The sequence below is a fragment of the Pituophis catenifer genome, unplaced genomic scaffold (genome assembly GCF_029215685.1).
Source record: "Pituophis catenifer annectens isolate HBS135680 unplaced genomic scaffold, rPitCat1.0.hap2 SCAF_7, whole genome shotgun sequence".
NCBI lineage: Eukaryota > Metazoa > Chordata > Lepidosauria > Squamata > Colubridae > Pituophis > Pituophis catenifer.
The window spans coordinates 60122601-60143488 of record NW_027256887.1 but is presented as its reverse complement, the minus strand read 5'-3'; the positions used below and the strand labels follow the sequence as shown (position 1 = coordinate 60143488).

Genomic DNA, 20888 nt, shown 5'->3' with positions numbered 1-20888 from the left:
TCTAAATATTATTCAGAATTATAAGTCATAGTTCAAGGTACATCAACACTCTTAATATAGAAATGAAGACACTCTTCCATTGTCTAGGCCAGGGATCCCCAACCCCGGGGTCACAGACTAGTACCAGACCATGGTCCACTAGGAACCAGTCCACACAAGTGAGCAAAGCTTCATATGTGCATGTGTGGGATCTAGGTGACACGGTCTGTGGAAATTTTTTCCCCCCACAGAACTGATCCCTGACATCCAAAACGTTAAGGGGCCACTGGACGAGGCAATGTAGGGATCTCTAATTCTATATTCAACTCATTTCTTAATGTCTGCATATCAGATAGACTTATTGATAATTATCAATAAAAACCAGTAATAGGATTTTTTCAAAATTTTAAAAGATTTAACAAGTTGTTCTGGTATCTCAAGTTTCAGTATTTCAGAAGCTGAAAATGCTGCAGGTGCAAACAGTTTGTGTCTATGTGTATGTGAGAGGGAGGGGTGTTTTTTTTTCCCATTTTATTTTTCTGTTGTATTTTTTCATTTATTTTTAAGGACTTGTTATGCATTTATTTTACAATGTCTATATCTTTTTGTTTTGTTCCTTTTTGTTTTTGCTTTTTCTATTATTTTAAAAGTAACAAAAATTAAAAATTGATAACTATTTTACTGTTTTCACATTGTTAAATGTGTGCTGAAAAATATTTTGTGTTGCAGGATATTTTTAAGCAAGCAACAGAAGACCGTCTAACAAGTGCAAAAGAACTGCCCTACTTTGAAGGAGATTTCTGGCCAAATGTTCTAGAAGAGAGCATTAAGGAATTAGAGCAAGAGGAAGAAGAGAGGAAAAGGGAAGAGAACACTAGCAATGAGAGCACTGATGTAAGAAAATGGCTTCTATCAAAAATTCATCTCTGACATTTTAAAATGTAGTAGAGAAAATAAATGATATATTTTGCTCCAGAAATGTTGATAAATCAATTGATGCAGAGGAGCAAGTGACTCAGGCCCAACCAGAGGCACTTTGTTTTAATTCGGGAATAACATTAAAATGACTAAAAGGATGTTCCATGTGCTACTGTTCCCAATCCTGTTGTAGTGAGATTAAGACAGGACTATAAATCTTGTTTGGCTCTTTCGGAAGGGCTGGGCTGAATTAATGAAGGTTTTCTTGAACTGATTCTTCAGTTCTTCTGGGAAGGATAAGACCTTAAATAAAATTTAGTTTGCCACTCTCAAACTTCACTATGTTCATTTTCAGGTAAGCAAAGGAGATAGTAAAAATGCCAAAAAGAAAAACAACAAGAAGACCAGTAAAAATAAAAGCAGTTTAAGCCGTGGTAACAAAAAGAAGCCAGGCATGCCCAATGTCTCCAATGATCTTTCCCAGAAACTCTATGCCACTATGGAAAAGCACAAAGAGGTAAGAGTGAAGTAAACACTTCCAGGGCCTCCTAAAATGAGTTTGGAAGGGAGCGGTTGGTGAAGCAAATGTAAGACAAAGTTGACAAGTGAGACTAAAAAGACAATGAAACATGCTCTTGAGCTTGCGAATGACAAAGCAAGAAGACTATCATTGGCTTTTTAGAAACTAATAACTGCGTGGCTTTTTAAAGCACTGCTATTATGTTTATCTAAGATACTGACCATTTTTGTCAAATTGTAGGATGGGAGTGCAGTATAAAATATATTCATGGGCTTACAGTCTAAAGCACATACAAGAAAAAAGTGTGTGAGATATATAATGGAGGAAAACAGTCTATCCCACAATTCATTCAATCAGATTAAAATAACCCGTTAATAAAGTCACCAAAGTAGCCTAATGGTTGTGAATTGATTATGTTCAGAAAATAAAATTATCTGTTTTATGTAGATAACAGATATTGTTTGACACTTCCTTCCCTCTTAACTGTAATGAAATGTTCCATGGATTCACACAGTGTAAAGTTGTAAAATGACATTTTTTTGGCTCTGACTTACTCTATACAAATTCAACCAATAATTTACCATTTCCAGGTAAGATGAAATAAAATCACGTTTTAGCTAAGCCCTCATTCACTTGTACTACCACCTACTTGCCATTGATTATAACTGGATCACTAAAGAAAACTAAATGACTGCATTTCAGTGTTTAGTTAGTACATGGTAGAAGGATTGCTACAAATTATATTACTACTCTAATAAGCACTTGATGAAAGTGAAAAAAATTAAAGCTTCTGTCTGATACCTGTAACCTATACAAACATTTAACACTGACATTAAAAGCATAAACTATGAAACATTCTATATTCAAAGAATGTGACTTAGACGAGAACCTAAAATAGGCCTGTCTCTTTTACAGGTATTCTTTGTGATCCGTCTCATTGCTGGTCCTCAAGCCAACTCTCTGCCTCCCATCACTGAACCTGACCCACTTATTCCATGTGACTTAATGGATGGGCGTGATGCCTTCCTTACCCTTGCTAGAGACAAGCATCTTGAGTTTTCTTCACTACGAAGAGCAATGTGGTCAACTATGTGTATGCTAGTAGAGCTGCATACACAGAGCCAGGACCGTTTTGTGTACACCTGCAATGAGTGCAAGCACCATGTGGAGACAAGATGGCATTGCACTGTTTGTGAGGTATGCCTAACCTATAGTGAAGCAGCTGGTTAAACTTGCATTTCAGGAATTTCTGTTTCCTGCTAGTTTCCCTTGTACGTGTTTAATCATTGGATAATAAATATATAGGTACCTCTGTCATTTCAACATAGGTCCCCTCTACTTACTAGTTACTTAATAACTTTATAATATAACAGAGATCCATGAAATGATAGGAATCCCTGCTAAAGAGAGTACATTACCTACCTAACCATGGTGGCGTAGTGGTTAGAGTGCAGTACTGCAGGCTATTTCTGCTGACCGCCTGCAGACTGCAATTTGGCAGTTCAAATCTCACCAGACTCGAGGTTGACTCATCCTTCTGAGATGGGTAAAATGAGGACCCACATTGTTGGGGGCAGTATGCTGACTCTGTAAACCACTTAGAGAGGGCTGTAAAGCACTGTAAAGTGGTATATAAGTCTAAGTGCTATTGCTATTGCTATTATTTACCTAAGAATTCCATGGGTTTATGCATATAAGACTACATCAATATGAAATATTGATTTGTGATTCTTTGTATATTAGTACCCATGCATTATTACTTTCTGTGATCTTCACTGTATAGTTTTGATATTCTATTAACTCTCTGGTAAGCATTTGGTTAACTTGCCCAGCTTTTTACTTTTTCCTATTTTAATAAGTTTTTCTGTTAGGGTTAGGATGCAAAGATGCTTATGTGCATAAAATATAAGATTTTTTTCTTAGATAACTTTACTATTACCATATTGAAATTGTTAGAAGATAAATAATGTAGTCTAATTAACTTCTGTTGGTCTAAAGTTCCACGTAACTGACTATAATAATTTCTGTGTTTAGGATTATGACTTGTGCATTACCTGCTATAACACTAAAAACCATGAGCACAAGATGGAGAAACTGGGCCTTGGTATTGATGATGAGAGCAACAACCAACAGACAGCCACCACTCAGAGTCCTGGTGATTCACGTCGCCTGAGTATCCAGCGCTGCATCCAGTCTTTAGTTCATGCCTGCCAGTGTCGCAATGCCAACTGTTCACTGCCATCTTGTCAAAAGATGAAGAGAGTTGTCCAGCACACCAAAGGTTGCAAACGCAAAACCAATGGAGGGTGCCCAATTTGCAAACAACTCATTGCTCTTTGCTGCTACCATGCTAAGCACTGCCAGGAGAACAAGTGCCCAGTGCCATTTTGCCTAAATATCAAACATAAACTTCGTCAGCAACAGCTTCAGCATCGCCTACAACAGGCCCAGATGCTCCGGAGGAGGATGGCAAGCATGCAGAGGACAGGCATAGTAGGACAACAGCAAGGGTTGCCTTCACCTACACCAGCCACACCAACTACTCCAACAGGCCAGCAGCCACCAACTCCTCAAACACCACAGCCTCAGCCTCCACCACAGCCTGCTTCGCAACCACAATCTGCACCTCCTAATAACATGCCTCCATATAGCATTGCAAGAACTCAACCTCCTGGTGCTGTGTCTCAAGGCAAGGCAGGTGGCCAGGTAACTCCTCCAACAACTCCTCAGACTGTTCAGCCACCTATCCAAGGTCCTCCTGCAGCTGCCGTGGAAATAGCCATGCAGATACAACGAGTAGCAGATCACCAGCGGCAGATGGCCCATGTTCCAATCTTCCAGAGGCCTATTCAACACCAGATGCCTCAAATGAATCCAATACAGCCTATGAGTGTAACGCCACCTCAGATGGCCAGAGGTCCTGGTGGGCACATAGACCAAGGGATGGGATCAACAGGAATACAGCAGCAGCCAGCATGGGCCCAAGGTGGGTTGCCACAACCTCAGCAACTGCAGCCAGGAATGCAAAGACCGACTATGATGTCAATGGCCCAATCTGGACAGCCAATGAATATGTCACCGCAACCAGGAATGGGTCAGGTACCTGGTACAGCTCCATCAAAACCAGGCTCTCTGCCTCAGGCAGCCTTACAAAACCTGCTGCGGACTCTCAGGTCTCCCAGCTCTCCCATGCAGCAGCAGCAGGTGCTTAACATCTTGCATTCAAACCCTCAGTTGTTAGCTGCTTTCATTAAGCAGCGAGCTGCCAAGTATGCGGGTAACCCGAATCCGCAAGGCATGCCGGGACAGCCTGGAATGCCTCAGGGCCAGCCAGGTCTTCAGCAGCAGCAACAGCAACAGCAGCAAGTCATGCCAGGACAACAAGGTGTTCACTCAAATCCAGCCATGCAGAACATGAATCCAATGCAAGCAGGTGTTCAGAGGCCTAGCATGCCTCAGCAGTCACCGCCTCAGCAGCCTCCACCCCAACAAGCCATGGGTGGGATGAATCCTCAGGCACAGCCAATGAACATGAATCATTCGGGGATATCTCCCCAGTTCCGGGATCTCCTGCTAAGACGACAGATGATTGAACAACAGCGGCAGCAGCAGCAGCAGCAGCAGCAACAACAACAACAAGGAACAGGACCTAATTTAGGTCCTGGCATGGCCAATCATAACCAGTTCCAACAGCCTCAAGGAGTTGGGTATCAGCAGCAGCAGCAACAGCAGCAGCGAATGCAGCATCATATGCAGCAGTTGCAGCAAGGAAATATGGGACAGATGGGCCAGCTTCCTCAGGCCATGAGTGCAGACACAGGATCAAATTTGCAGCAGGCTTACCAACAGCGATTACTCCAACAGCAAATTGGATCCCCAGCGCAGCCGAATCCTATGAGCCCTCAGCAACACATGCTTCCTAATCAGGCCCAGTCCCCACACTTACAAGGTCAACAAATTCCATCATCGCTTACCAATCAAGTTCGTTCTCCACAGCCTGTCCCTTCACCACGCCCCCAATCCCAGCCACCCCACTCCAGCCCTTCCCCTAGGATGCAGCCTCAACCTTCTCCACATCACGTCTCCCCACAGACCAGCTCCCCACATCCAGGACTGGTAGCTGCCCAGGCTAACCCCATGGATCAAGGGCACTTTGCCAGCTCGGACCAGAGTGCAATGCTTTCTCAGCTTGCTAGTAATCCAGGCATGGCAGGGCTCCATGGTGCAGGTGCCACAGATCTGGGACTCAGCTCAGATAATTCAGACTTAAATTCAAATCTTTCACAGAGTACACTAGACATACGCTAAGATTCATTGTAGCATTTTGGGAGCAAAAAAAAAAAAAAAAAAACTTATTTTCGCAAGACGTTTTGTACTGAAGACAATTTTTTGAATCTTTCTTAGCAGAACATTTTCCCTGGAATACACCTGAAATCTGCAACAGTAGTTTGTGGTTTTAAAAACAAACAAAAAAACCCCCCTCCAACTGAAATGGGGGACAATGGAATACAAAGAAAATATATTTTTGTTATGGCTGGGACTGTAACCAGTCCTTTTTTTTTTTGTTTTTGTTTTCCCTTCGCGTGCGTTGGGGAGGTGCTTGGGAGCGGATAGTTGTTTGGCTGCTGACCAAATGACTTCCTTCACTAGCCTCCAATAGGTTTTATTTTTTTTAAATTAATGAAAATATGTAATATTGATAGTTATAATTTACTGAGGCAAATGGTTAACTTTTCCCTATTCTGGTTTTCCTCTTGTCTACTGCAAAAACAACAACAAAAACAAAACAAAAAAAAGAACATTACCTAAACTGGAGGACAAAAAGGTGAATGTTGCTTTAAAATTACAGTGCATATATATATATAAATATATATATAAATATATATTAAAGATAAATACCAATTTTCTTCCTCGGTTGGAAAGATGTCAAATCTTTTAAAAACTGTAAAAAAATATTAAGAAATCCAGTCTCCCCTCCGAAGTCTACTTTTGTCCTCCAAGAATTTTCTATACCAGAGTCTGAGCTTAAACTTCAAGTATTAAAATTTGTACATGTAGAAAAGAAAACTTTTTTGCAAATATATGGGGGCAGCTGCCAAATGGATGTAGTATATATATTGTGGTTTGTTTTCCTGAAAGATTTTTTGTTATTTTTACATCTAACAAAGGAAAAAACTAAAGAGGGTAAGAAACTATTCCAAGGGTAAAATTTTAACCTGAGTGAAAATCCCTGGGGTTTCTTCTTTATGCTTGCTTTCTCTTTCCCTTCCTTCCCTTTTTCTCCTCTTCCATTTTCTGTAAAACTTGAAAATAGAAAGCAAAAAACCCTCAAATGTTGTAAATCATGCAATTAAAGTTGATTACTTATAAATATGAACTTTCGATCACTGTATAGACTGTTAATTGATTTCTTATTACCTATTGTTAAATAAACTGTGTGAGACAGACTGGTTTTTTTATGCTTCCCTTCTTCTTTTCCCTACGTTTGGTGCTTATTTTACAGTGGGGAAAGAAGATGGTATGCTTTTACAGACAACTTATGGAAATCCAATCCGTGTAAATATACTTGTGTTTGGTCTTTTTTAAAGGTGGGTATTTTAGACTGTAATGAAGATGATGAATGTCCATTTTGGTGTGCCTTTGTATGTGCTTTTATTTGTGCTTTGAAAAGTACAGAGAGTTTTAATATCCAGGTGAGATGCTGATTGCATATTTGACTTGGTTGCACTTCAATCTCAAGCAAACATGTTCAGTGTGCAGATTTTTGAGCTGTGCAGGCTTACTCTTCTGTGATTCAGGAAGTTGCTTTGCACTCTGATTCAATAGTATTGAAAATAATGAAAACTTCAGGCACATTTTGACCACTCCAGCAGTTACAGATTTTAATTATAAAAATGCTTTGATACATCCTTCACCAAGGACAGCAGTTTTGTATTTTGAAGATTTTCATGCCCCCTCACTTAAACGGAGTAAATAATTCTTAGCTAAACATCTGTTATACAAGGAATCTAAAGATACACCTTGATTTCGTCTGATGTAGACGGACCTGAGAATCTGAGGAAGTTTTAAGTTTTTGCATTGTCATGTATTAACATATGGAAACTCTGTCATCTTGATGTCAACATGTGCTGGTAAAGATAAGGTCTTCTAAATTATATATGGTGTCTTGTATCCATTTTTAGATTGGCTCAAAACCATGGTCAGGCTCTTATTTTGGGTACCCCTAGGAATGAGCAGTGTCGTCTTAGATTAGCAAATTATAGCATTAGCGGTTGAATATTAAGTAAAGATAAAAGGATACAGATAAGTTTAATATGGAAATACTAGCAGAAAAGAGAAAAACAGGAATATACAATTCCTAGTACAAATATAATTAACACAGGATATGTTAAATTGTACACCTGCAATGATCTGTAATATCAAAATTCAATTTAAGTTGAAATGGTGCTCAGTATAACTTGGATGAATAACTATTTTGCCAAATTTATATTTTATATTTGTTAGAATAGATTTCTATTCATTAAGTATTATAGCCCCCACCCCCACCCCAAGGTACTTATGACCTGAATTTGAAGTTCTGTTGGTCAGTCCCAGTCCCCTTGCAATCAGGTGATGTTCGCATTTTTGGTACTCTGCAGCCAGCCCACATTAACAGCTGTCTGCAGCATCCTGTAGTCATGTGACTGACTTTCTACATTTTTTTGCCAGAAATCGGCATTTGTTTCTGCCAAAAAAAAATGTCCATTGTGGAAAATGGGTTCTCTTAACAATTGCTACAAAAAAATGTAAAATCAAGGTCGATCATATGGGTGCAAGAGTTTATAGTGATCTTAATCTGTTCCTTCAATGGGTGTAAGTTTTATATCATGCTACTTTTTAGGGTTTAATTACAATTAGCAATGAGAAATGTTCCCCTAGAAGAATTAAATATGTGGCACTTACTAGTTCAATTTTAATTATGTTTTTGGCTAGTGTAGAAAAATGGAGATATTCCTCTCTGAAGACCCCATTCTCTTTCATGGTAACATCTAAACTCAGAAGCTTACTTCATAGACATCTTTAGGTTGAATTATTCTTTTGTCTTGTAGAAGCATTATAGACATGTATTTTTTACAAAAATGTTTACATTTCCTTCAAAAATATTTAGCATATCATTGTAAAGTAATTTGTACATTTCCCAGCTAAGAGCTATACAAAAAATTACATCTATTTTGTTATGATACACAAGATCAGAGATTTTTCTTTGTTATGAAATCATAGCACATGCAGAGCTATCTCTAAATCAAGATTAGTGATAGTATTAAATCAATAATTAACTTAATAGGTGCCTAGGATGCATTGTTGAATTGAGAAACAAGATACATGTGAATTACATGCCTTTGAGGTATTGGATAATACCTCATCAAATGTCAATCTGTGTTGGGATTATCAAAAAATGATTTCCAAATACACTTCATATATTTAGGAAGATAGATTCTTACAGAAGATGTAACTGCAGCTGCCCCATTTACTAACATCTACCATTAAATATTTTGATCAATATCTCTAGGAATTACTCATATTGATACTAATTTTTTATTTTATTTTAATTTATTGGCTGCCCAACTCTAATGAACCATAAACCATGAACGAAATGAATTTACAAAATAATGAAGCTTTCCCTTTATCTGTGGAACTTAGCTCTAAAATTCAATAAAAGATAGTGAAAGTAGAAGACAAAAATAAAGAGTATCGAATACTGCAATTGCAAATCTACACAAATATCATGCCTGGATTGGTACCTATTCTAACACCTTTGTTTTCCCAGCATCCTGAGATAATCCAAGTAAAGTATGAGTAGATATTTCCGAATTATATAAAAGATTATACCTGACTCCAGGAAAAAAAATAGCACAACTTTGAGGACTCTTGCCTCTGTCTGTGCACGGGAGCATTCATGACCTTCTTTAATTGCTCTGACACATTGAGGTAGAAATAGAATATATCCACTACTGGAAGGAAGAGTTGAAAATAACCTGCTAGTATGGAATTTGGACTCTGTTGGTATCAGTAAAAATTAACACTGCCAAATAACTAGATGTGATTTCTTGGGAGCATACGCTGAAAGAACATATTTTAATTCCTAAAGGTTTATTACTCAGTGAAAACAACTGAGTCAGCTGAGTTCTGATTTGCATATCAGATTTTATCCAGACAATGTATATCTAATGAAGTTCCTAAAGAACTAATTGTTTCTAAAGATAGGGGAACTACTGTATTCTCCCACTCTTCTACAAAATCAATGATAGTATTACCACCATATTTGTAAAGCATTTTTGGCATTTTGGCATCTGACAAGCTAACTTGGTAGGCAAATGGTAGGTTATTATGAAGATTTAAACTTGGATGCCACCAGATTCTCAATAACTGAGCAACTTGTCATAACCAAACTAAAATTTACAAAAAAAAAAAAAAAAGATGGCAAGTGCAATGAAGTGAAAGATCTGCCAAAAGCCTTGGTGAAGTGCTGGGTCTTCATTAGTTTTCTAAACAACAGTGGAATGAGAATGGAGATGATAACAGAATGTATCAAGTCAGATGAGTGTTATTTTTCCCCCTACAAAAATGTTAAAGTACTTAAGAGTCCTCCATATGTCATATGGCAACTAGTTTGAATATTTAATGTAATATAATAAATTGTCTATGGGCCTGATTTTTGGATCGTCCTTTATATGTACTGGTAGATCATTGAGGGACTTGCTATGACTAACATTTCATATTCCCAATTACAGCAGCAATAGATTGATATCCCTGGGCTTGTGATGCAGCCAGAGGTGGGTTTCAGCAGGTTCTGACCAGTTCTGGAGAACTGGTAGTGGAAATTTTGAGTAGTTCGGAGAACCGGTAGTAAAAATTCTGACTAGCCCCACCCCCATCTATTCTCTGCCTCCCAAGTCCCAGCTGACCGGGAGGAAATGGGGATTTTGCAGTAACCTTCCCCTGGATTGGGGAGGGAATGGAGATTTTACAGTATCCTTCCTCTGGAGTTGGGTGGGAATGGAGATTTTACAGTATCCTTCCCCTGCCACATCCACCAAGCCATGCCACGCCCACCAAGCACACCCAGAGAACCGGTAGCAAAATTTTTGGAAACCCACTACTGGATGCAGCCAACATTTAAAGTTTTGTATGAAAAGACTGATTCTTTTTGGCTACTCAAAATTTATTCCAAATAGGAAACATTTAAATAATTTCAACAGAACACTTCATTTGGTGGATCTTGGCTAATAGCTCCTATTATATTTAAAACTGCTGCCTCTTTATTTGAATTTTAAAATGAGGCACGATGATAATCTTTTTAGCTTTGTTTTTATATATAATCTGCTATACTTTGTATTTAAATTATTTTCAGAGAAAAATTGAATTGAATTGAAAAGACCTAATATATTAATCATAACTTCCATGACAATTTAGAATTAAACATCCCTTTGGTAGGTTTTGGCTGTCTCTTCAAAAGTATATTATCCTGCACTTCAGTAATGCAATCATTTTATATAGTGCATAAGGAGGAGAAATCAGGATTTCTTACTGGAGTAGTAATTTGGATAACATTTAGGTTAAGTGACTCCTGAAAGAAAGAAAAAAAGAAAGAACAGGCTAAATAGTAGCAAAAAATGTCTTTATTCTGTTTTGGTGCTCTTGTAGTGCTGAAAAAAAGTTACAATTATACTCATATTTTAATATTGTTGCATATTGTAGCATATACTTTTCATAATATGTGTGACTATGTTCCTATTCTATATTCCCTATTACAAGATAGATTAGGGATTAGGTCAAAGCAATGTGAAGGCAATGTTATATCTTCCAGCAGCCCAGAATTCTTTTTAAATTACCTTTCAGTGTCTGAAAATATAACACAGGAGAATGTTAAAATTCCATGAGGTTGCTGCCATGTTCTTTCTGTCTCCAACTATCCCCTTGCCTTGAGCCTTAAAATAGCCTACCAAGTGTATAACCTGTCCTAATATTTTTAACAACAGCATCATTGGTAAAAGCTATGTATCTAAAATTTTCCTGCTTTAGGGATGGAAGTGTCAGCAAGTCCATTGTAAAGATCACAAGTTTTTCCTTACTTAATTGTGAAAAACCATTTCTAATGTTTTACCTAAAACTGTTTTTGAAGTAGTTTGAAAATTACTATTATTTGCAGAAAACACTTAATAGAAATAAAGATGCCAAATATTAAATATTAAACTATCCCCTTGCAGAGAGATGAGCAGTAAATAAATTCAATAGTCATTTAGTTGAAGATAATATATCTTTTATAACATGTACAGCTTCACCTAATAATTCCACTTTACAAGCTTCAATTAAAGCCTAGATAATCTTGCAAAGTAGATGATACTTGTGCATTTCTTCCTTTACAGTTATATGATTACAGCAAATATTTACTGCCAAGTGAAATTAGTCATAAGAAATCAGAGATCTGAATTAAGACAATATTGCATTTATCTTCAAAATGTAGAGTTGTATCTCTTAATGGAGCCTCTCATATTAGTATCTCTAGTGCCTTTTTTCTTTTATTATATATATTGATGTTTTTATTTCCATTATACCATACCATTCCCTTCTCATGTTTACTTTTCTACTACAGTTTTCCTCTACATCCTATTAGCTGTAGTGTTGTTTATTTTTTATATGATGCTATCAATAATGTAATGGTTACCTTAAGAGGATAGTTTTCTGCCCTGAATAACTTAAAATTAGAAATCAGAACAGCCTTTGTACTTTTGGTAGGAGAGTTCTCTACATAGGTGAATTTAACAAGGCAGAATAGTGAAAGATGAGAAAGGACACTGCTATATTCAAAGCAAGTGATCAGCCATGTAAGAAAAAAATAGAAAAAGATTTGCAATGTTTATCATACAGATGTCACATGATTTGATAATTGGGGCAAAGGAGTACAAGATAAAGATTATTCAGTGTAATGGATAGTGATATTATGTAATGAGTGAATGAGGTTTGGAAGGAATACTGTAGTTTGGCCTCAGACATATCAGCCCATGGTATCCTTCAGCATCTGGCAAGATCTGGCCTTGAAAATGTTTCATAGTGATTCCAATCTGCCTGTCAGGTGATGTTAATGTCAAGTGATTTCAGTTTGAACCCTTAGGCCATTGATCTGTGATGTCCTACAAGATTCCATCTTGTTTCCCATGCTTTTAACAAATCTGTGAAGCTTATGGTAGAGTTTTGAGATGGTATGCAATATGTTCTCTTAAATTCAACTGTTTCACATCTTGTTACATACTATTTTGATTCCTACAATATATCCAGAAGTTGCAATTGGTGTGAACAGCAGCTAGTTTGCTACTATACAGGGAACAAAAATAATAGGATATAGCAATAATCTGTATTAATCCTTTTTTTCCAGGCACAATTTAGTGAACTGATATTGACCTTTAAATCCTAAATTATTTTGGCCCGTCTAAAGGATTCTCCCAGTATAATTCTGTCTGGGCTGTTAAGATAGAGGTTGTTAAAACGCATTTGTTTTGCCACATTTGTGTTTTGTTTTTTTAATGAAATGATTACCTACCTGGAATGCTTGCCAAAATAAATAGGCAAGGAGGCAAAGTTTTCAAGTTAGTTTGTCAAAAGAACATATAGAAATGCTGCACTACATGGATTGAAAATTTACTTCTAGAGTAGAGAAAGATGTCCTTGGTGCAAAGGTAATACAAAAAGTTGTTATATGTCAGGTGAAGAACATTTGTAGGGTCTTTCTATATGCATCATGTATATACAGCAGAAATTGCAATTGTGCTGCTATGTTCCCATAGTCCTGGGATTCTGCTGTTGTTGAGTTGATTAACTTCTAGTTAATGCAATGCAGGAGGAACCAGCAAAAACAATTCCAGAGCTAATGTTGGAACAAAAAAAATTGGCAGAATTACTAACAGGAATTCTTGCTTTGTTCTTATTTAGTTAGTTAGGGTAATGCAAGAAAACAAGCAAGCTACAAATATTCTCCTTTATTGTCCTTATTTATTTAAATATTTATGTGGCCACCATAAATATTTAAATAAATATTTATGTGGCAACCAACTCCATCTAAGTAACTCTGGGCAATTTACAGAAATTTACACAAATCTAATAGAAAATATACAAAACCACAGAACAATGACCAGAAAATAATAAAATGGCAATCCAAGGAGAAATGACACCTTTATCCAGTTGGGGATTTTTAAGGTCTGAGGAAAGGCTTTCTCCATTTGCCTTGCCATCATTTTGTAGCACTTTTTAAATTGAGGGACAGTTCCCTCTCTACTAGGGAAGAAGTGCTAATAAACACCTGGAAACTTTTTTGCATCTTCCGGTGATTATCTAGAAGACATTAGAACAATAGTGAGAACATAGCTCAAGTGGTGTAAAAATGTTTCTGAAGTTTTGGGTGTGAAGCTGGTGACTATTGAAATGCCCCAAGAATCGGTAGGAAAAAGAGAAAAATTAGACTTGAAGGATTCCAACCAAAAAAAAAGTCTCACACAATGAAAAAATTAGCTATTGGAGCAGGGGTGAAATCCAGCAGGTTCTGACAGGTTCTGGAGAACTGGTAGTGGAAATTTTGAGTAATTCAGAGAACTGGCAAATACCACCTCTGGCTGGTCCCAGAGTGGGGTGGGAATGGGGATTTTGCAGTATCCTTCTCTTAGAGTGGGGTGGGAATGGAGATTTTGCAGTATCCTTCCCCTGCCATGCCCACAAAGCCACACCCACAGAACCAGTAGTAAAAAAAATTTGGATTTCACCACTGTATTGGAGAACAAAAGATTAAGAAAGACAAAAATCTAAGCCAAAGAGAAAGATTACAAAAATCTTAGCCAAAGAAAATCAAGAAAAAAGAAATACTGAGGTAAATCAAAAGGAGCAGTGATTTTGAACATTACAGATGTTCCTCTTATTGTCTAATCCTTGAAATAGCTGCACTTCTAATGGGTTCCTAATCCTAATAAATTGGATTTGTTCTTTGTCAGAATGGAGAATATTATAATCCAACAGATCTATCTGCAGGGCAAAATTTAGGGCAGGACATCAGGACAGAAATTGAGGGTTCAAATACACTACAGTAGGATCTTGAAATATTGAATACAGTAGGATCTTCAATATTGAAATTCCCCATTTTGAAATATGAAACCATCTAAAAGGAAGCTAATATTCTTACATTTCAATCTATAGAATTGCTGGTAAAAGTAACTGCAAAATGGTTAAGACTTATGTATAAACGTCCTATTCTAATTAGTGCAATTTACCGTTATTTCTGAGCAAATGTTCAAAAGGAGCAATAGATGGCACCTTAAGCAGTGATTAGCCACATCCAATGATACTTGAGGAAAGGATGAGGAAAGAGCTATGCCCTCTTAATGCTCAAAGATGAATGATAGCAAATGGGAAATATGGCTGCCGGTGCCGAGGCGCGATTAGAATTGGCAGATGGCTGGCGAAAAGAGACGTTTTGTTTCGTGTACAGTTTCGGAGCTCCGTTTAAGACATTTTTTAGACATTTGGGCTGAAGCGCTGACACAGTGTCACCCGCTCTTTTCCTCCTGGGAGGAAACAGAGCACTTCCCCAATTCGGAAACTCTTTTTGAACTATTAATCCTACAGTGCAATAATAAGCACCCTCCCCAGCGGCGATATGGAATAGAAGAATGGGAGTAGCAGTCCACAATTCTCCACCGAGAACTGACACTTTAAGGACTTTCCTTCCCAGTGTTCCCTGGGGCAGAAGGAAGGTTGCGATTGGTAGTCGTCTTTAAGCTTGTCTTCCTGTCGCTGTCGATCCTTTCTCTTCATTGGTGCCCCTGCAAACGCGTGCAAGCTTCTGTGCGCTCGAGGCGCGTAAAGGACCGGGAGGTTGATCTGCCGTTTGGTGGCTGACGTGCGCCTGAAGGGAAAAGTGGTGCGCGCTCGGCAGCCTCTTGCTCCGGATAGCGGCGTGCGTTAAATTGGCGTGCGGCTAAGAGCCATGGACCGGGAGGAAGGCGAGGTAAAATATATTTAGCCCACTTGTGTGCTCGGAGAGACTTTCGGCGCTAAAAGTTACAGGGAATCTTTGCTTTGGATAATTACGAGCGGGAAGAAAGAGCGTCTTACCTGAATGATCTCTTTACTACCTCTGTGGTTCCCGTGCTTTATTTCTTTTACCTGACAGTAGAAAGTAGGTCCCTCAAAGTAGAGATTCGTGGGTCCCTTTTCCCGCAATAATCCTCGGGAGCTTCTTGAAACTTGCTTATTGTTAAATATTTTCATTCGTCTTCCCTCAATCTGTCGCAAGTAATCTGACATTTATCTACAAGATATTTATCTCAGGATTATCAATTGTCCATCATGCAATATACACTGAAGATTGGAATGTACTTTTGCTTTACTTGGTGACCGGAGGTGCCAGCAATTGCCACTCTCCTGCCTGTCTCTTGCTTGCTGGGGCATTTATAAAATTTATAGGCTACTGCAATCTGCCTCACAAAAAGCAAAGCATCACACAAGTAATCGATCACCCACCTGGGGTGTGTGGGGGAGGCAGCCTTGAGAGCTCATTGAAATAAGGTCAGGATGGAGCCCTATGAATTTAGTATTATCAGTTGAATTCTAGAACAGTGTTTTTCAAACTTCACAACTTTTAAGATATGTGGACTTCAACTTTCAAAATTCTCCAGCTACCCTGCTAGCTGGGGAATTCTGAGAGTTGGAGTCCACACATCTTAAGATGAGATAGAATCAATGGCCCACATGTAATGATATTGCCAGTCTCATAGCGAATCTCTACTTCATTTTAATGCCATATTGCTGCTACTGAAGGAGAAAAGTTGCAGCACTCTAATTGCAAATATTCCTGTTTGTGTAGCTGGTGGGATAGAATCAATGAACTATGTATAATAATATTACCTGCCTCACAGGGAGCCCCACCTTACTAAAATAATGCCTTCAATAGTTCAGTGTTCAATGGAGTGGGGGTGGAGAGTAAAAAAGGTAGAGTCCCTGCAGATTTAGTCTGCTAGTAGTCATAGACAGCGTTAGGGGTGGTGCTTATCTCCATTTCAAAGACATTGAGCCAGTGCTACCTGAAGAAGTTTCCATAGTGATGGAACAAAGCACTGTTATCTTCCCATTTAAGTGGAACCTGTTTACCTACTCATATTTGCATGCTTTTGAACTGCTTTGTTGACAGGAGGTGGGGCAAGAATGGCACATGGCATTCAGGTCTCGAACCTGGGATATCAACTCTCCAGCTAACAAGCCCAGCATCTTAACCATTGAGCCATTGCACCATCCTGAGAATGGAGAAGCTCACGTTTATTATCGAACTAATAAGATTGACTTCTAATGTCACCAATTTTGCAGAATTTGTGTCACTTCATCAGCAGTTACTCACAGAACACTTACTATATATATTATTTTGTTTACATTTAAATTTTAATCTGGGTTACACATTTTTACTTTAGCTGGTTGTTGACCATAAGAGCTGACTATAATGACATAAACCTATTATAGTACATATAGCATCCTTCTTCATCCTAAAATATAAACTCTCTTGTTTATGACTTCTGTGCTTCTAGAATTTGTTACATAATCTCACATTCATAACAAGTAAGAAACTCAATTTTGTTGTAAGGATACATTAAATGTTAAGAAGAAAATGGTTTCATTCTGACCAATTGATAAATTCATATTCTAGGAGCCAGTTACAAAGTAGCTACTATTTTCAAAAAACTCTGCTAGAAATTGAAAATATGTATTGAAAGATACAGTTGCCCATCACCTATCTATGAGACTCCAATAGCAACATTTTGTTGAAAAAATTAAAAGCATTTAACTGATTGCTATACAGTATAGCTGTATATTTTTTATTGGTACTCTGAAAATTTCAGTAAATGTTATTGATGTCCATGCCTATTTGATATCCTAATATTCTGAAACTATAGAATTGATAGTTCTGGGTAGTCCAATAATAAGAACAGAAACAACTTATATCACCTGCTGTTTAGAAATTTAAATTGCATTTACTTATACAAACCAACTAAGCACACTTGGGACTATGACTAGGTTCAAGTATGGTTTTCTTAGTCTGATTTAATCATGCTTATTCTTGGAATACACCATAATTGGTTAAGTTCATAAAATACACAAAGTCATACCTTGTGATTTACAAGTCATGGCAAACTAAATAAATCATACTATGACTTAGAAAAATATAACAATCCTGTTAGTATATTCATTCTTGCTTTGAAGAAACAAAGTTCTGTAATATCCTTACTGAATCTATCCCAAGATTAACCATTGTGACCAGCATGCAAACTATGATTGAACTTATTTCTGGTTTTCTGTGTTGTGTTGATGACTTATTAAGTAGGTACAGTTCTAAAAAGACTAGCAAAAGAAAAGTCACATAATGAAAAGAGTAGAGTAGAGGAGAGGAGAGGAGAGGAGAGGAGTGGAGTGGAGTGGAGTGGAGTGGAGTGGAGTGGAGTGGAATGGAATGGAATGGAATGGAATGGAATGGAATGGAATAGCAGAGTTGGAAGGGACCTTCCAACTCTGTTCCAACCCCCTGCCCAGGCAGGAAACCCTACACCAGACAAATGGTTATCTAACACCTTCTTAAAAATTTCCAGTGTTGGGGCATTCACAACTTCTGCAGGCAAGTTGTTCCACTTATTAATTGTTCTAACTGTCAGGAAATTTCTCTTTAGTTCTAAATTGCTTCTCTCCTTGATTAGTTTCCACCCATTGCTTCTTGTTCTACCCTCAGGTGCTTTGAAGAATAGTTTGACTCCCTCTTCTTTGTGGCAACCCCTGAGATATTGGAACACTGCTATCATGTCTCCCCTAGTCCTTCTCTTCATTAAACTAGACATACCCAGTTCCTGCAACCATTCTTCATATGTTTTAGCTTCCAGTCCCCTAATCATCTTTGTTGCTCTTCTCTGCACTCTTTCTAGAGTCTCATCATCTTTTTTACATCATGGCGACCAAAACTGGATGCAATATTCCAAGTGTGGCCTTACTAAGGCATTATAGAGTGGTGTTAACACTTCATGTGATCTTGATTCTATCCCTCTGTTTATGTAACCCATAACTGTGTTGGCTTTTTTGGCAGCTGCTTCACATTGCTGGCTCATATCTAAATGGTTGTCCACTAGGACTCCAAGATCCTTCTCACAGTTACTACTATTGAGCAAAGTACCACATATAAGGTACCTGTGCATTTTGTTTTTCTTCCCTAAATGTAGCACCTTGCTTTTTTCACTGTTGAATTTCATTTTGTTAGATAGCACCAAATGTTCAAGTCTGTCAAGATCCTTCTGTATCTTGAGCCTATCTTCTGGAGTGTTGGCTATTCCTGCCAGCTTGGTGTCATCTGCAAATTTCATGAGTTCCCCATCTATCCCCTCGTCCAAGTCATTGATGAAGATGTTGAAGAGCACTGGGCCTAAAACAGAGCTTTTCCAAACAGATCCAAACATTGCACAATTTTACTAGCTAATTTGCCCCTGGAAATGTGGGGGTATCTTCTGGAGGCCTCTCAGTAGAAATGCTGATCATATAATTTTTTTAAAAGGAAAATTGGTATTAAATATTTTATAGATGGTATATAAATCATTACTAAGATCAAATAACAATAAATGTTAGAAATGCTGCAAGGAGAAAGGAACATTCTATCACATATGGTGCTCTTTTAAGAACTAAATATTACTGGAAAGTAATACATCAAAATATTGAGAAAATTCTATAAAATAAAATTTGGACTGAAACTGCAAATATTTTATGGTACATTTATTCATGTGAATCTTTCTTAATTTCTTATAAAATCAATGTGATAATAGAAATTACAAATTACAAATTTTATTAAAAATTAAAGTGACAAAAATATACATCAAACAAATATATAACATGAGTGTGCTCTGTTTTTTAGTATAGAGATTAATATAACAACCATTCTCTGAGTTTATATGAGTAATACCAATATTTAAAATATAAAATACTAACACTCAGCATTCTAAACAGCCTATATTCATAATGTACTCACTTAATTTTAATTGAACATATAATAAATAGTTAAATATGAATACATATAATTACAGTATAGGGTCTCCTGCTTGTGCAGGGGATGGGACTAGAAGATCTTAAAGGCCCCTTCCAACTCTATTCTGTTCTGTTCTAAAGGTTATTTGTTAGATTGCCCTTATGGGTGTCATCCATAATGTCTATGGAGATTCTCAATCATCCAGGTCATAGTTGTCTCAAAGGTGCTTTTTAAAAAAGGCAACTGGGCTGTTTTTTTCCTTGAGGAAGAAGAAGAAGGCATTTCGCTTCTCATCCAAGAAGCTTCATCAATTGTGATGGTGAGAGGATGGAAGGATAGTCTGACATTTTGTTTCAATCTTTAAACATTTTATTAGATTATAGAATAAAATTCAAAAGCAAAAGGAGGACAAGGTGAGGAGGAGAAGGGAAAAGAAAAGGGGGGAGGGAGAAAAGAAAAAAAGTGTTGATTTCTGACTCCTTCTGTTGCAGTAGAATAAAGCATAAATATTGAACCTCACTTTTTATTTTTCCATAATAATATAAACTAGTCATTTCTATAAGAACAAATCAATCTAATCAGTAAAACCCCAAATCAAAGTTTCATTTTTTTCCAACTCAAGCACAAAGTTCAGAAGCCATTTCCTGTTGTGGCCCGCCAACAGCCAGCAGAGCTGGCAGCAGATTTAGACAGTGAGGAGGTTGTGGAGGAACGTGGACCAGTCCTGGAGTCTGGGGAATGCTCAGAAGAGGGCTCTGCATCAAAGGCAGAGAGGAGGCCAGGGCCATCTGGTAGTTATGTGCTGCCTCTGGAGCCTCTGGAATCTGACATCAGTGAGGCAGAAGAACAGTGTGAGCCTGTTCCCAGTGTGCGCATGCATAGAGCTGCCAGAAGGCAAGAACAATTAAGAAAAAAAAGGGTGACTCAGGAGTAAGGCTTGGAGATGATTGGCCCCTCCCATAAGACATAAAAGAGGAGCAAACGGACATGAGCCTTTGCAGGAAGCAATTAGTTCATATAGTAATTTCAAACTCTGACAAGTCAGTTTGACTCTGTGTTCCGTTTGCTCCATTCGCAGGCAGCTCACTGCCAGCTACGATCCCTTTCTTGTCAGCTCAGGAAGGAGGAGAACGGGGAGGAACAGCTGCTGCCACCAGATGCAGGGAGGGAAAAGCTCTGGCTCTCCTGCGCAGCGCGGCCGGCTACTCACCTGAAAGTGCAGTAGTGACAGCAGGAGGAGGAGTCGCCGTCACCACTGTGATCATGGCCCAGGAGGATATCCCGCTTGTGTGCGCGCATGAGATAGAGAGAGAGAAAAGGGGAGAAAAAGAGAGAGAGAAATGAGAAAATGATGGAGGCAGAGAATGAGAGAGAGGAAAGAGAAAATGAGAGAGAGAGAAAGAA

At 38.0% G+C, this 20888-nt stretch overlaps 2 protein-coding genes across 2 annotated transcripts in view; both read left to right on the top strand.

The window, feature by feature from the left end:
• The window catches only part of EP300 (E1A binding protein p300), an 82726-nt gene extending 75861 nt beyond the window's left edge, over positions 1 to 6865 (top strand). Inside the window, exons 28-31 of the mRNA XM_070947817.1 lie at positions 709 to 873; positions 1253 to 1414; positions 2333 to 2614; positions 3452 to 6865. Of these exons, the coding sequence (XP_070803918.1) occupies positions 709 to 873; positions 1253 to 1414; positions 2333 to 2614; positions 3452 to 5725 (2883 nt within the window). The 3' untranslated portion in view covers positions 5726 to 6865. The remainder of the gene's footprint in view (positions 1 to 708; positions 874 to 1252; positions 1415 to 2332; positions 2615 to 3451) is intronic.
• Positions 6866 to 15339: 8474 nt separating this feature from the next.
• The window catches only part of L3MBTL2 (L3MBTL histone methyl-lysine binding protein 2), a 49641-nt gene continuing 44092 nt past the window's right edge, over positions 15340 to 20888 (top strand). Inside the window, exon 1 of the mRNA XM_070947049.1 lies at positions 15340 to 15446. Coding sequence (XP_070803150.1) covers positions 15426 to 15446 — 21 coding nt within the window. The 5' untranslated portion in view covers positions 15340 to 15425. The remainder of the gene's footprint in view (positions 15447 to 20888) is intronic.